The sequence below is a fragment of the Urocitellus parryii genome, chromosome 9 (genome assembly GCF_045843805.1).
Source record: "Urocitellus parryii isolate mUroPar1 chromosome 9, mUroPar1.hap1, whole genome shotgun sequence".
NCBI lineage: Eukaryota > Metazoa > Chordata > Mammalia > Rodentia > Sciuridae > Urocitellus > Urocitellus parryii.
In genome coordinates this window covers 108,009,723-108,024,008 of record NC_135539.1, presented here as the reverse complement: position 1 = coordinate 108,024,008, position 14,286 = coordinate 108,009,723, and the positions used below count along the sequence as shown (strand labels likewise).

Sequence of the window (14,286 nt, the reverse complement as noted above, 5' to 3'; positions counted from 1 at the left end):
CTGTTAAGTCCAAATTACTGATTATATTATTGAGTTCTGTAGTTTCATTGTTTAGTTTTTGTTGGAAGGTCTATTCAGTGATGAGAAAGGTGTGTTAGTTACCCAGCATAATTGTGTTGTGGTCTGTTTGGTTTTGTACTTGAGAAGGCTTTGCTTGACATAGATTGCCCCATTATTTGGGGCATAGATATTTATGATGTCTTGTTGATGTATGAATCCTTTAAGCAGTATAAAATGTCCTTCTTTATCCCTTTTCACTAGCTTTGGTACACTTTATCTGATATGAGGATAGAAACCCCTGCTTGTTTATGTGGTCCATGTGAATGGTACATTTTTTTCCTATCCTTTCACCTTCAGTCTGTGGGTGTCTTCTCCTGTGAGATGAGTCTCTTGAAGGCAACCTATTGTTGGGTCTTTTTTTTTTTTTTTTAAATCCAATCTGTCCATATGTCTTTAATTGAGTTTAGGTCATTCACCTTCAGGGTTATTATTGAAATATGTTTTATATTCCCAGACATTTGAGTTTATTTTTTATTTTTAGCTTGACTTGGTTTCTCCTTTGATTGGCTTTTCCTTTTAGTGTAGTTTCTCCCTTTGCTAATTTTCATTTCCTTCTCCTGGAATATTTTGCTGAGGATACTATGTTGTGTGGGCTTTCTCACTGTAAATTCTTTTAACTTTTGTTTATCACAAAAGGTTTTAATTTTGTCATTAAATCTAAAGATTAGCTTTGCTGGATATGAGATTCTTGGTTGGCATCCATTTTCTTTCAGAGCTTGGTATATGTTGTTCCAGGATCTCCTGGCTTGGAGTGTCTGGGTTGGAAAATATACCGAGATACGAATTGGTCTCCCCCTATATTGTGATCTGATCCCTCTCTTGCAGCCTTTAAGATTCTATCCTTATTCTGTATGCTAGGCATGCTCATTATAATGTGCCTTGGTGTAGATCTGTTGGAATTTTGTACATTTGGTGTCCTGTAAGCCTCTTGTATTTGATTTTCCAATTCATTCTTTGGGAAATTTTCTGATATTATCTCATTGAAGAGATTGTGCATTCCGTTAGTTTGAAAATCTGTGCCTTCCCCCAGTAACTCTTAGATTTGGTCTTTTGATGCTGTCCCAAAATTCTTGGATGTTCCATTCATGTTTCTTACCATCCTCACTGTGTGGTTAACTTTATTTTCCAGATTTTATACTTTGTTTTCATTATCTTACGTTCTGTCTTCCAAGTGATCTAGTCTGTTGGTGATGTTCTCTATTGAGTTTTTTTTATTTAGTTTATTGTTTCCTCTATGTCAAGGATTTCTGATTGTTTTTGTTTTTTAGAATATCTCTTGATTGAAGTAATCTTTTGCTACCTGTATTTGCTCCCTTATCTTTTTGTTGGTGTGATCAATGGTTGCCTGTGTTTGCTATCTTATCTCTTTGTTGGAGTGATCAATTTTTGTCTGTATTTGCTCATTTAGGTCATACTTTGATTCACAGATCATTTTAATTATGCATATTCTGAATTCCTCTTGATATTTCATCAACTGCACTGTTCATGGGTTCTGTTATTGTAGTGTCCTGGTTTGGTTGGGGAACGTTCTGCCCTTGTTTTTTCATGTTGCTATGTGTCTTCCTTTCTTGCAGTGTGGATCTGAGGTATTATAGTTTCTACCCTATAATCTTGTAGTAACCGTGCAGATTATCTGTACCTTACTTTAGTTTTGGACCCTGCCTGTGTTCCACAATGGATGAGACTGCAACTAAAGGTGCTGGCGGCAAGAGATAAGCAGTGGGGGTATCCCAAGATAGATCCCATCTATCTAGATGGGGTTGAAAGGGTGGGCCTTACACTGGCTTTGGGATGCCTGTTTGGAGACGTAGCTGCTTTTAGGCCCTGTCCGTTGTCACAAGATGGAAGCTACTGTGTGGGGAAGGCTATGGTGATGGCTGCAGTATCCCAAGATGGGGGTTGGTTAGGCCTGGGCTCAAAAGTGGTTAGGAAAAGGGGGCGGACCTGGGCCTACCCTGGGCCTGGGCTCCAGCATGGGTCTGCCGGTTAGTGGGGTAGACCTAACCTGGGTCTGGGCTCCCACGCAGGTCAGTGTAGGCAGTTCTAGGCCTGGGCCTGAATCTGGTATAGGTCGGCAGGTCAGCCGGGGTAGTCCTGGGCCAGTGCCTGAGCTCTAGTGTGGGTCTGCAGATAGGAGGGGCAGACCTGAGCCTAACCTGGGCCTGAGTTCCTGCATGGGTGGCAGGGGCAGATCTGTGCAGGGCCCTGGGCTCCAGAGTGGGTTTGCTGGTTGTTGGGGCGGATCTGAGCCTAACCTCATGATAAGAACTTTCAGTGAGATTTTTCTTGAGTGCATGTATGTTGCTGCTAGTCCCTGATGAGTAAGTGTGTAGGCTTTCATTGGTATGCAGGAAATCCTGCCATTGCAACAACTTGGAGAACATTATGCTAAGTGAAATAAGCCAGCCACAGAGGGACAAATACTGCATGATTCCATTTATATGAGCAATCGAAAATAGTCTAATTCACAGAAGGAAAGAAGAGAATGGTGGTTGCCGGGGGTTGTGGGGTGAGGGAAAGGGAATGTTTCTAATTAACAGGTACAAAATTTCATTGATGCAAGATGAAATTCTAGAGATCTGCTCTATATCATTGTGACTACTTTGTGCACTTTAAAGTTTGTTTAGTAGTTGGATCTCATGCTAAGTATTCTTGCCTCAATTAAAAAAGAAAACAAAATCAGAGTCCTCATACATATACTGTCTTGTCTGGTCTTCCCAGCAATTCATACTCGGAGAAGGTGTGAGTACTCCCAGTTCATACTCGGTGTGTGCCTTGAAGCAGAGCAGGCTCAATTGACATGCTCAGCATTACAGAAATTGGTAATTGGCAGAGCAGGGCCAAGTCTGCATCTTCTAGTATCCAAGCATCACCCTCCTTGGCCTGTGCTTTATAGCTTGTGGGCAGACCTGAGCCTAACACTGGCCTGGTTTCTGGAGGCGAGCATGACTGGGCAGAGCCATTCATATTCTTTCAGCCTCCTGCAGTGAGAAAGAGCTTTGGGGAGCTAGGCTTTGGACTATGAAAGTGGGGTTGAGTCTTTCTCTAGAATGTATGCTGCAGACCTGGGCTCATCAGTATGGTACTTCAACCCGCTGAGCTGTGGAGATTGAGGAGGATTACTTTTTAAAGATAAATATTCAAATTTTTAAATGCACATGAAATGTAGATGTTGAAGTGTAGACTAAATATAGCTGGAGTTTAACATAAATTACACAAATTCCCCAATGTTCTGTCTCCAAATAGGACATAGAATTCTTAATAGTTAACTTTTTAGACTTAAGTATGAAACTTACATCTAACATCTCTCAGTAAATGAATTGAGAATTAGCCCAGCTCAAAATATTCCCTCTGCCTTGAAAGTAGACCCCTTGTAGCCTTCTGGAGAGAATAGTCTATGGTTACCCATTAACCAACTGCTGCTTTTTTACTTATTAAAATCCCATTATGATCCGTACCGGACAGAAAGATATTAAAAGTAAATTATATTTTCTGAGTGCATCTTCTTAGAAAACTTCTTACAAGTAGATCTTTAGCTTCTTTGTGAGGAATAAACCAACACTTTATCCATTACCTGTAGGATGGAGAAGTGACTGGGCCATCATTGGCTAATGAACACTAAAATTTGGGCTGAGGCCAAAATCCAGAGCCAGGATTGGGTCAAGGAACCACTACCTATGAGAAATGGGTTTAGGAGAACACAGCCAACTCTTAAGGGATCTAAACAGGAGCTCCTTCCAGTCCACGGGTGGCCACAGGCAGGTCACCTTGCCACCAGTGTAACACAGCCACTAGTCTTGTCCTTCCTGGCTACCAAAGACTCTGATTATGAAAGAGCTAGTACTTTCATTCTTAGTAATATATTTCTTGGGGTTGGATTAGTTCTAGAGGTTTGGAAATACATGCTTTTGACTTTAGTAGCAGAAGCAGGATTTCAGGGTATGGAAAGACCTCAGGGTACTTCAAATGTCTGTACACTGTGGAAATAGGTGTCTTCCAGAGTCTCTTCCAGTAACTAGTGCAGGACGTTGTCTTCATCTCTTAGTTTCTAATTGCTCATAATGGGCCTGTGACAATAGTGACAATCGCAAGTTTAAAAATGAATAAAAACTCTGAACAATATGTGGCAATTATGTTGTTAGGTATGCTGTTGATAAGCAGCTGGATAATACAGGCACATCACATCACATAAATCTTATACTTTAAATCTACAGCCATAGTAGAAAAGATGTCTTTTGGTGAACAATAAGTTGGAAAATTCAAAATATGCTTCCTGGAGAAGGTGGACAGTCGACTGGATTTTATAGACTAAGTATAAGTGAGAAATCGGGGCAGAGGAATGAATTCTAAATGTAAAAATGGAATGACTAAAAGCATGGGAATGAGAAAGTTCCCTCTGTTGAGGATTTAGGATTTGCTGAGAGAGCTAAATTGAGAATAAAGGAAATACAGATGGAAAGATAAGGCAGAGCTTGAGTAGGATGGCAGCAGCTACCTGCCCAACTTGGCCAAACAATAAGTCCTTGGAGATGGGACACTGGAGACCTGCAAGCTCACCTGGGCTTAGTCCATGGGACAGTGAAAGCCAAGTTCATGAGTATCTTGGGTGCTTCATCTTCTTACCTTGATGGAGCCTTGGGGTTAGTATGGAGAAATGGGTTCAGAGATAATGTGGAAAGACATGGAACTATTTTGTAGGCAAAGGATTTTACCATGTGGATTCCCACTGCCCATCTCCCATGCTCAGGGCATGTTCTTGATTTGTTTTTCATTGTGGATGTGAGGGAGGTGGAGATTGTTTTCATGTATATTCACTCAGCAGCTCCCCCCAACCAACTTCTTACCTCCCACTTCTGACACAGATGTTTGCAAGATGCCATGATAGCAGGTGTCATCTCCGTGGGATCAAGACAACTATTAAGTCGGTTCAGCAATGGAAGTTTTACTTCTGACCTTCTGGCACTGAATAGTAGCTAACAGGTCACTGGTCCAATTCCTTTAATAAATAACAAGCTTTATTTTTCTGAGCAAGTCTTCTTCCCTAGAAAGGACTTTTTTTTTTTTCAGTCAAGACTAGTAAATATTTCTGAGGAAACTGATTTGAAGATAGGGATAAATGTTCCTTTTATTTTATCCAAAGAAATGCTCCCTTTGTGATAAATAGCGCAGTAGAACATTCTAGGTTCAGATTCTATATCTCCTGTGTGTTTAAAAAAAAAAGTTATTATTTCCTTGCAGGTTGTATTAATGATTTGAAACAGAATATATAAAGAACCCAGATCATGGGCACTCAGTGAAAGGTGGGTATTATCCGTACCATTCATATTTTATATCAATTCAGTCTCCTCGGTTGGGGGTTTGCTATGTAGCATTGATTTCATGAGATGGTTTTTGATTAAGGTGGTTGTAGATGGATGCTCACCTCCTCAAGCGACATTCTCTGCATTAGTGACCATATGAAATTGGCCAGGCAGGGAGAGGCCTTGGACAGACTGACTCGCATAATCCCTGGCAAGAAAAAAATCTTTTATTTTTGCTGTTGCTGAGAGAGTGGTTCTGATTGCCTTCTTCCAGTGGGAAATCAATTTCACCATGCAGCACATCTCAGTAAGTGGGGTCTCATGATTGCTTTTCAAAAACAGAGACATGTTTCTGATTTTATTAATCACAGAACAGACACAAGAGCGATAGAATTTGTAAAACTCACCCGTTCACTGCCCCCTTACCAAACTGGTGCACTGCCCTCTAGAAAATAAGAGGGAAGAGGAGATTTTATCTTCCAGTCTGGAAAGGATACCCTCTTACGGTTTGGAACAAGCAGCCTCATGTCCTTGGAGATCTGCCATATATGAATTTCTGGAATAAAGCATTCTCAGAGATTTTTGTCAGCTGTCATTTTGAAGGCAAAGTAACAGAGCTATGGTTCCAGGAGACGCCTAAAATAGTTGTGCATGTGATCATGGGGTTAGATGCATCCTCATCACAAGCTGGAAAAACATGTCCCTTTTGGAGTTGAATCAGCTGTTGAGTGCTATCCGTATGGAACAAAAGAGGGACTGATTCTTTCCAGGAGTTTTGGACATACACAGTACAGCTCACTTTTGCACACTATAAAAATCTCTATGTGAAAACAGGTGTGTTGGGGGAGGGGAGTATTAGATAAATTGTTTTGTAAATCAGTACTTGCGAAATTTCCATAAACTACAGTCATTCCTCATACTTTTGAAGGTGGTCACTTAGTCATAATTACTAAATGTGTACCGGCTGTTACCAACACTGTGGGAAGTGAAGGGCAGCACTTACCTTGGTGCAGGTAGGAGGCAGCCTGGGATTTGTAGCCCATGTTTTGCCATTGCTGAGTGTTCACACCAATAACCACTCAGCCTCTAGGGGGCAGCAGAACACCAACTAAGACCTGTGCCCCCAGCTTTCCTGGGCTTTTTGTGCAAATGCCCCCCACGACTCTTGTGTGTCCTTGGTGCAACATCCCCTTTTCTCCTTTGCCTAGAGAAAGAATCTCGTCCTCTAAGCCTGAGTTAAGTGGTGACTTGGCCATTCTGTCCCCTTCTCTTCCATAGTCTTAAACCATAGCCAGGTGTACCTGTACTCATGGCAGGAGCAACATCTTGTCTGTTTGTCCTAAAGCCAAAATTGCCCGGAAGGCCTAAATAGCTACAGTACTGCAGAAGTATGATCCCTTAATATAAGGAGTCCTGGGTGTGTGTTTGCTGAGTTGGCCATGAAGATGGTCTTGGTTTTGTATGAGAGGAAGTATTTTCTCTGCTTATTTTAGAAATGAGTACTTTCTCCTTTGGGCTTAATCATTTCCAACTAGTATGAAAGAGGGCTTTGAGAGTTAACCTTTAAGTATGACAGAAAGCATTAACTTTGGTGCCATAGATGCAGATTTATATTTTGGTTCTTCCCCTTCCCAGCTGTGTATCATGGACAAATTAACTCACAACCTCAGTTTTCTTATTTATAAAATGGGATTTTCTAAGGTGAGCATATGATTATTCTCTAAATTACAGTATGTTTGAGACTAAAGGGCATTTAAGGGAAAACCAGACCTAGACGGTGCTTTAAAGTGGTAAAAACAAAAATTTGGGGGGTAGGATTACTGAAGAGTGAGCCCAGGGGTGCTCTACCACTGAGCTGTATCTTTTATCCCTTTTGATTTTTGTAAACTTTGAAACAGGGTCTCCCAAGTTTGTTAAGGCTGAGTTTGAACTTGGGGATCCTCCTACCTCAGCCTCTCAAGTGGCTGGGACTTACAGGTGTGTATCACCATACCTATCCATAATGACTGTTTCCTTCAACGCACTTTCCCTTTCTCTCCTCCTGTCCCCCATACAAGGAATTCAACCCAGGGGTGCTTTACTACTCAGCCACATAGAAAGCCTTTTATTTTTTCTTAATTCCCTAAATTGGTCAGTGTGGCCTCAGACTTGTGATCTTCCTCAGCGTCCTGACTCACTGGGATTATAGGCATGTGTCACCATGCTTGGCCTCTATAAAAACAAATTTTATGAAGAACTATTAAATCAGGGCAAAAAGACTTCAGTGTTATATTCAATTCTGAATATAACTTGCACAAATGAGATATAGCCAACAAGCAGAGTGGGGGCCTTCGGATGAAAGAATACTAAGAGGAGATGTTGGATTAGAGGGGGATTCTGGTTAAACAGACGTAACAAGATTCTTGCTGAGCCGGACACAGTGGCACACACCTCTAATCCCAGTGACTCAAAAAGCTAAAGCCGTAGGATTGTGATGTTCAAAGCTAGCCTCAGCATCTTATCAAGACCCTGTCTCTAAATAAAATATAAAAAATGGCTGAGGATGTGGCTCAGTGATTAAGCATCCTGGGTTAAAAAAAATCTTGCTGAAAGCAGGTGAGGGTGACCAGATATCATCAAAGGTCAGGGGTCTTCTCTAGACTGAGCAGGATTCTTGCTGCAACTGGATGATGCCCCCAAAATATGACACTATGGTCAAGGTCTGGAGGGTTTATCAGAGCTTCACTGAAGTTTAGCCAAGGAGATAGTCTTTGTGAAGGAGGATATTTATGAATAATTATAATCACAGATAGGAGCAAGACATTCTGGTGCTATTGTACAGTAGGCAGCAATACTTAGTAATGTGCATGCATTTTTTAAAAAAAGTTAGAATAAGAGTTTGAAAGTTTTCATCATAAATGACAAAAGTTTGAATAGCTAGTATAACATATTAAAAACACAGTACCCTATTAATATGTACATTTTTTGTCTTAAGTAAAAAAAAATTATAATCATGTAATTTTTGGCATATTTATTTATGAGCTAATTTGTTTTCATTTATTTTTTGACTTGCCTGTCTGTAAATGATTCTATTAAAAATGATTTTCAAACTAAGGTTTGTTCCAAAAAATACAGTAACATATAAAGAGGACAAATGCTGACCTCTTCAAGATGCTAGGACAGTAGTGTAAACCATATGGTGCTTTGAAGAATCAAAAAGTGTACATGAAGTGTCTAGTTCTTGGAATACACTGTGTAGAATGAGAATGGCGCTTCTTTTTCCTTCCTGGAGGAAGGTGTGATAAAGAAGCACTAACCATAAATCAATAAAGGCCTATGGGTTCTTTAAAAGGCTGCTGCGTGCTAGGGCATGCTCCTAGCTCCCCTTGGTTCTAAAACCCAAGGTGTGAGCTTTGTCCCTCCCAGGCAGCAAGGTCCTGATGAAAGAATGTAGTTCTGCCCCTCTCCCTGCAGCTTTAGCAGTGGAGACCATAACTGGAGGATGGTTCTGTGTTTGGGTGGTGATTTGGCTGCCTTGTAAGCACAGAGCTTTTCTTTCTATTAGCAAATTCACTCTGGCGTCTGGGCAGCTTTCCTGGAAAACTAAGGAAACCAGCCTTTGCACCCCTCTTCTTCACCCAGGTCCTATCATTTAGGGGCCTGGTTTTAGCAATTGAACTTAAATATTTTGGGCTACAGAGTACTTTCCTGCTTTGAAGGTTGGTGCCCCCATGTAACCAGCAGCTTAATTGCCATTCTGAGATTGGGTTTCCAGGGTTGGGTGCATCCCTTTCAGAAGTGAACTCAATACTTCTCTCCCTACCTCTTGTAAGTGCTACATTGCTCTGGTAATGAGAGCTCTTGAGCCTCTGTGTTCATTTAACCTAAAGCCCTACAGATTTGGGTTTTTGGCCAATTCCTTGCGTGACAGAGAATTTGGAGTGGTCTGTGGCCTTTGGGAAGTAGCAAAGGGTCTGGGTTCGGTGAGTGGCCAGGGAGAGGTAAGCCCAGGAGCAGGAAATGTTGCAGGTATGTCCCCTGTCATGGCTTCTCACCGCATTTTCTTTCTCCAGGTATGTGTACATTCCACTGGGTGGGTCCCAGCATGGCCTGTTGTGGATGCTCTTTTCCACTGCAATCACGTTTGCATTTGTGAGCTTCTGGCATGGTGGTTATGACTACCTCTGGTGCTGGGCAGCACTCAACTGGCTGGGAATCACCGTGGAGAATGGAGTCCGGAGGCTGGTGGAGAAGCCCTGCATCCGGGACAGTTTGGTGAGCAGGGTCCTTGGTTGTTGGGGACAGCTGAGTTAGAAGAAGAGGTTTAGGAGGGACAGTGGTCATCAGGTTTGCCCCAGCATGTGCTGAACCTACCAGATTGGTTCAAAGTCCCCTTGTCTAGAGGCACCACAACTAGAAGAGAAGCTTCTATAGCCATTATTTAAGTGAACAAATGAATACAATGGATGACAATTGTAACTATTAAAGCCATACATGATTATTTTTAAATTGTTGTTTTAATTAGTTATAAATGACAGTAGAATGCACTTTGATACATCATATATAATGGAGTATGATTTCTCATTTTTCTGGTTGTACATGAAGTAGAATCACACAGGTCATATAGTCATATGTGTACATAGGATAATAATGTATGATTCATTCTACTATTCTACCCCCATATCTCCTTCCCCTCCATTCACTCCCCTCTACCTAATCTGAAGTAACTCTATTATTCCCTATCTGCCCCCCATTGTGAATTAGCTTCTACATATCAGAGAAAACATTCCGCTGTTGTTTTTTTAGGATTGGCTTATTTCACTTAGCATAATGTTCTCCAGCTATATCTGTTTACTGCAAATTTCATTCTTCTTTAAGGTACAGTAATACTCTATTGTGTATTTACCACATTTTTAAAATTCATTTATCTGTTGAAGGACACCTAGGTTGGTTCCATAGTCTAGCTATTGTGAATTGAGCTACTATAAACATTGATGTGGCTGTATCACTGTAATATGCTAATTTTAGCCATACGTGTTTTGTTTTATAAAAATTATAAAATTCAGACAAGAAAAGAGAAAAATATCTCTTGAATAATCATTATGTTAACACTCACTTTTTTCTGTGTATGCACAGGTAACATTTAAAGAAAACAATCCAGAGAGATTGTTGTATTGGGACCACTTTTCCAAATTGCTGAATGTATTTCTAACAATCCCTTTTAATGGCTATAAGAGTTTAAATTATGGCATATCCATATTAACTTAATTTTTCTCTTATTAATCATATATTTACATTTTTTTCAACTGTCAATTTAATTGATGTGAATATCATAACCAAGGTAAATTATCATAGGTAAAATTGCCTGGGTAAAGTCTTCTCATCTTTTAGGTTTTGCATCCTGCATATCAACTAGTATCCACACTATAGACAAAATATATCAATTTAATATCCTCTAAACACTGTGTGGGAAACCCTTGCCAATACTAAGTGGTATGATTATTTTTAAACTAATAGGTACTGTAGATAGAAGTGCCACCCTCCACCCCTCTTTTTTTTTAAAAAAAAAGAAAGCTAAAGTTTTAATATACACTCCAATTCTGTGGGAAAATTAAGAACTTCACACATATATTTTAAGTGATTTTTTTAAAAAATGAGCACACACTTTATCTTGTAAGTGTGGTACAGGATGTATTAGAATCTTATAGGAAATCACTCCTTCTAAATATGCAGCAATATTCTACTAGCCATGAAGAAAAGTAGCTAAAAAGAAATAAGCTAGTATCAATCTTTGTGACAGATTATAAAACAGAAGACATTTATGGGGAAAAATGATTCACATAGGTAAATTCCCCCCAGTACATACAACTACAGCAGTAGATTAAAACGCACACGCATACACGCATGCGCGCGCACGCACACACACACACACACACACACACACACACACACACACACTTTCTCTCTCTCTCTCTCTCTAAAACAGAGTACGCTTGAGTATGTATCTATATAGTTAGAGTACAAATAGACAGTTATTTCAATGAAGACTGATCCAAAGTACCTACTGAAAACACATTTGAAGGAATTTAAATATGCATGAGCATATTTAAATCTTTTCAGTCCTGTCTGAAGCCATGTTTCTGTGTTTAATCAATGGTCCAACTTTCACCTTGAATGTAATGTTAAGCGGGGTTCTGTGGCCTTTGAGTCATAGTTTATGCTATTACTGCATTTTTTAAAAACCTAAAACATTGAAGCAATAACCAAACTGTAGTATGCTTCACTGGATGAAGCATTGAGAGTGTACCCCAGGACTCGCATGTATATTCCTTATTTAAACTTCTGTCCATGGTTCAGGTGTTGAGGAGGTACAGAGAAATTTTTATATGCATGTTTAGTGAGATATTTGCCTTACTTGCTGCAAATGTTGTGTTCAGTTTACAAATTTATTTAGAACCTATTTTATAGAAATTTTTTCACCTATCTTTTCTCTTAGGAGTCTGGGAATTGATAGCTTTTTAGATGGTGTCCTCCTTGAGTTACAGGATCAGGATCCTGTTTTTTATGCACATTGTTTATCTGAGTTACTCTCAATATATCACTGTACAATTAATTGCTCCCAAGTTGGAGTTTTTTTTGGTTTTTTGTTTGTTTTTTCAGGTCTTCTTTCACTGTTCAGAATCTTCCTCTACTACCCTCCTCCTTGAATAGTTCAGGAGAAAATCTGTTTTCCTTTGCCAAAAAACAAACTGGCCTTCTAAACGCACACAACTTCTTGATTTTTTTTTTAAGCTTCTGTTTCCCTTACTTCTGCCAAAATCCAAATAAAGATTTAATGCCCTCTTGGTACCTAATTAGATCTGACTTGAGTCTCCCCAGCTCATTTGATAGTGTAATCACATTGTGAATTCATTGCGAACTGAATGAAGAAGATGAGTAAAAGTTTCGCAAGCAAGGATGTGTCCCCCACATCCTCAGAATTATTCAGGATTCTCCCAAGACACAGAACCAATAAGGAGTGTATGCACATATGTGCAAGACAAAATTTAGTTTACAGAATTAATTCATGATTATGGAAGCTGAGACTCAGGAGAGCTGACATGGTGTAAGTTTCAGTCTGTCTGAAGTTTGTCTTCTAGAGAAGGTCTGTGTCCCAGCCACACCGAGGAAAGAATATTTTTCTCTGGCTGGAGATGTGGCTCACGTGGTAGCGTGCTCGCCTGGCATGCGTGCCACCCGGGTTGGATCCTTAGCACCACATACAAACAAAGATGTTGTGTCCGCCGAAAAACTAAAAAATAAATACTAAGAAATTCTCTCTCTCTCTCTCTCTCTCTCTCTCAAAAAAAATATTTTGTTGACCTTTTATTTATTCTATTTAGGCCTTGAAAGCATTGGGTGAGGCCCACTGATATTGGGGAGAGAAATCTGCTTTATTCTGTCTTCTGATTCAAGTGTTACTACCATCCAGAAATACTTTCGTACCACACCCCTTAAAAAATGTTTAACCAAGTACGTGGGCACCTTGTGGCTTAACCAAGTGACAAATAAAATAAACCATTGTACTCTTTATCCATGGCATGTATCCTTCATCTGTTTCATTTAGATTGATGGATATCTGAACAACAAAGATTATTATTCCTTCTTTTTTCATATCATCTTCAACCTCAACTTCAAGGCCTTATCGGGGCTCAGAATATAGAAATTCTTGGTGTTGGTTTATTGACCAGCTTGGATTAGGATGATTTTAGTGGTAATGCAAACAACTGAAAGTCAAGATCTACTTAGAAAATGGAATGTACAATATGTACAGGTGAGACCAAGCAGGGGAGAGGTACAGGGTTATTTGATGACTTGTGCCTTGAGGAACTAGATTTTCCCTTAGTGCTGAGTGATGTTTCTCAAATAACAACAACGAAACCCTGAGTATATTGCTCTTCAGAATCACATTTACTGGCTTCCTATTGTCTTAGAACTGTCCTCAGTGTTGAAGATGTCATATTTAAGATGAAGCCCTGCCTCATGGTCATCTTGAGACCTCCCACTGCCCCTGTCCCCTGATTCTCTGTTCTTCCTTCTATTGGTTTAGGAACCTGGGTCCCTCCTGCTTTCAGCATTCCCACATAGGCTCCTCCACCTCCTTGGGTGCTCTCTCTCCTTCGCCGCCTCTGCTGCTCATCCTTCGGATTTCAGCTTGAATGGTGCCTTGCTTGTGAAAGTTGTTTTTTTTTTTTTTAAAGAGAATTTTTTTTATTTTTTAGTTTTCGGCGGACACAACATCTTTGTATGTGGTGCTGAGGATCGAACTCCGGCTGCACGCATGCCAGGCGAGCGCGCTACCGCTTCAGCCACATCCCCAGCCCCTTGTGAAAGTTTTGCTCACACTCAGTCAGGTCCCATTGGACAGTTTCTTTTGGACATCTCATGTTCTGTCATACTTATCATATTAAATATTTCATTACAATGGGGATAACTTGTTTAATCCCTATCTTCCTCACTGAGCTGTACTCTCCTAAGGTCAAATACACTATATCCTTGATGCTTTCCACAATACTTGGGACAATGAAAGAATGAATGCTGTTTTCTGACTTCACTGAGGGGAAGTAGAAGAGAGAACCGGCTTAGGCAGGCAGCAAGGCAGTACAGGTTGAATCCTGGAAGAACCTACTAAGGCCTATGCTGGAACACTATTTTATAGCTATGTAGATACTAATAGGTCTAGTGATGGAAAAATGGTAGTTTACTGATCAGTGCACAAAAATATATATAGGAAAAAAAGGAGTAGGGAAGAATTGGCCTTCTTGGTACCCTGCTGCTTTATTGGGGGAGGGCATTATTGGTTGTGACTCACTGAGGCACAGAGCTGTGGGAAGCTGACAAAAAGCTTTTTCTCAAAGCACCCCATCTGGGTGGCTGTAGAGGAGTTACTCCTGCAGTGACATGATTT

The 14,286-nt window shown here is 40.2% G+C and overlaps 1 protein-coding gene across 3 annotated transcripts in view; it reads left to right on the top strand.

The window, feature by feature from the left end:
- Hhat (hedgehog acyltransferase) overlaps positions 1–14,286 on the top strand; it is a 297,519-nt gene that overhangs the window by 217,596 nt on the left and 65,637 nt on the right. For all 3 annotated transcript variants that reach the window (XM_077802805.1, XM_077802804.1, XM_077802803.1), the window contains one exon: positions 9,413–9,614. In XM_077802805.1, coding sequence (XP_077658931.1) covers positions 9,413–9,614 — 202 coding nt within the window. The remainder of the gene's footprint in view (positions 1–9,412; positions 9,615–14,286) is intronic.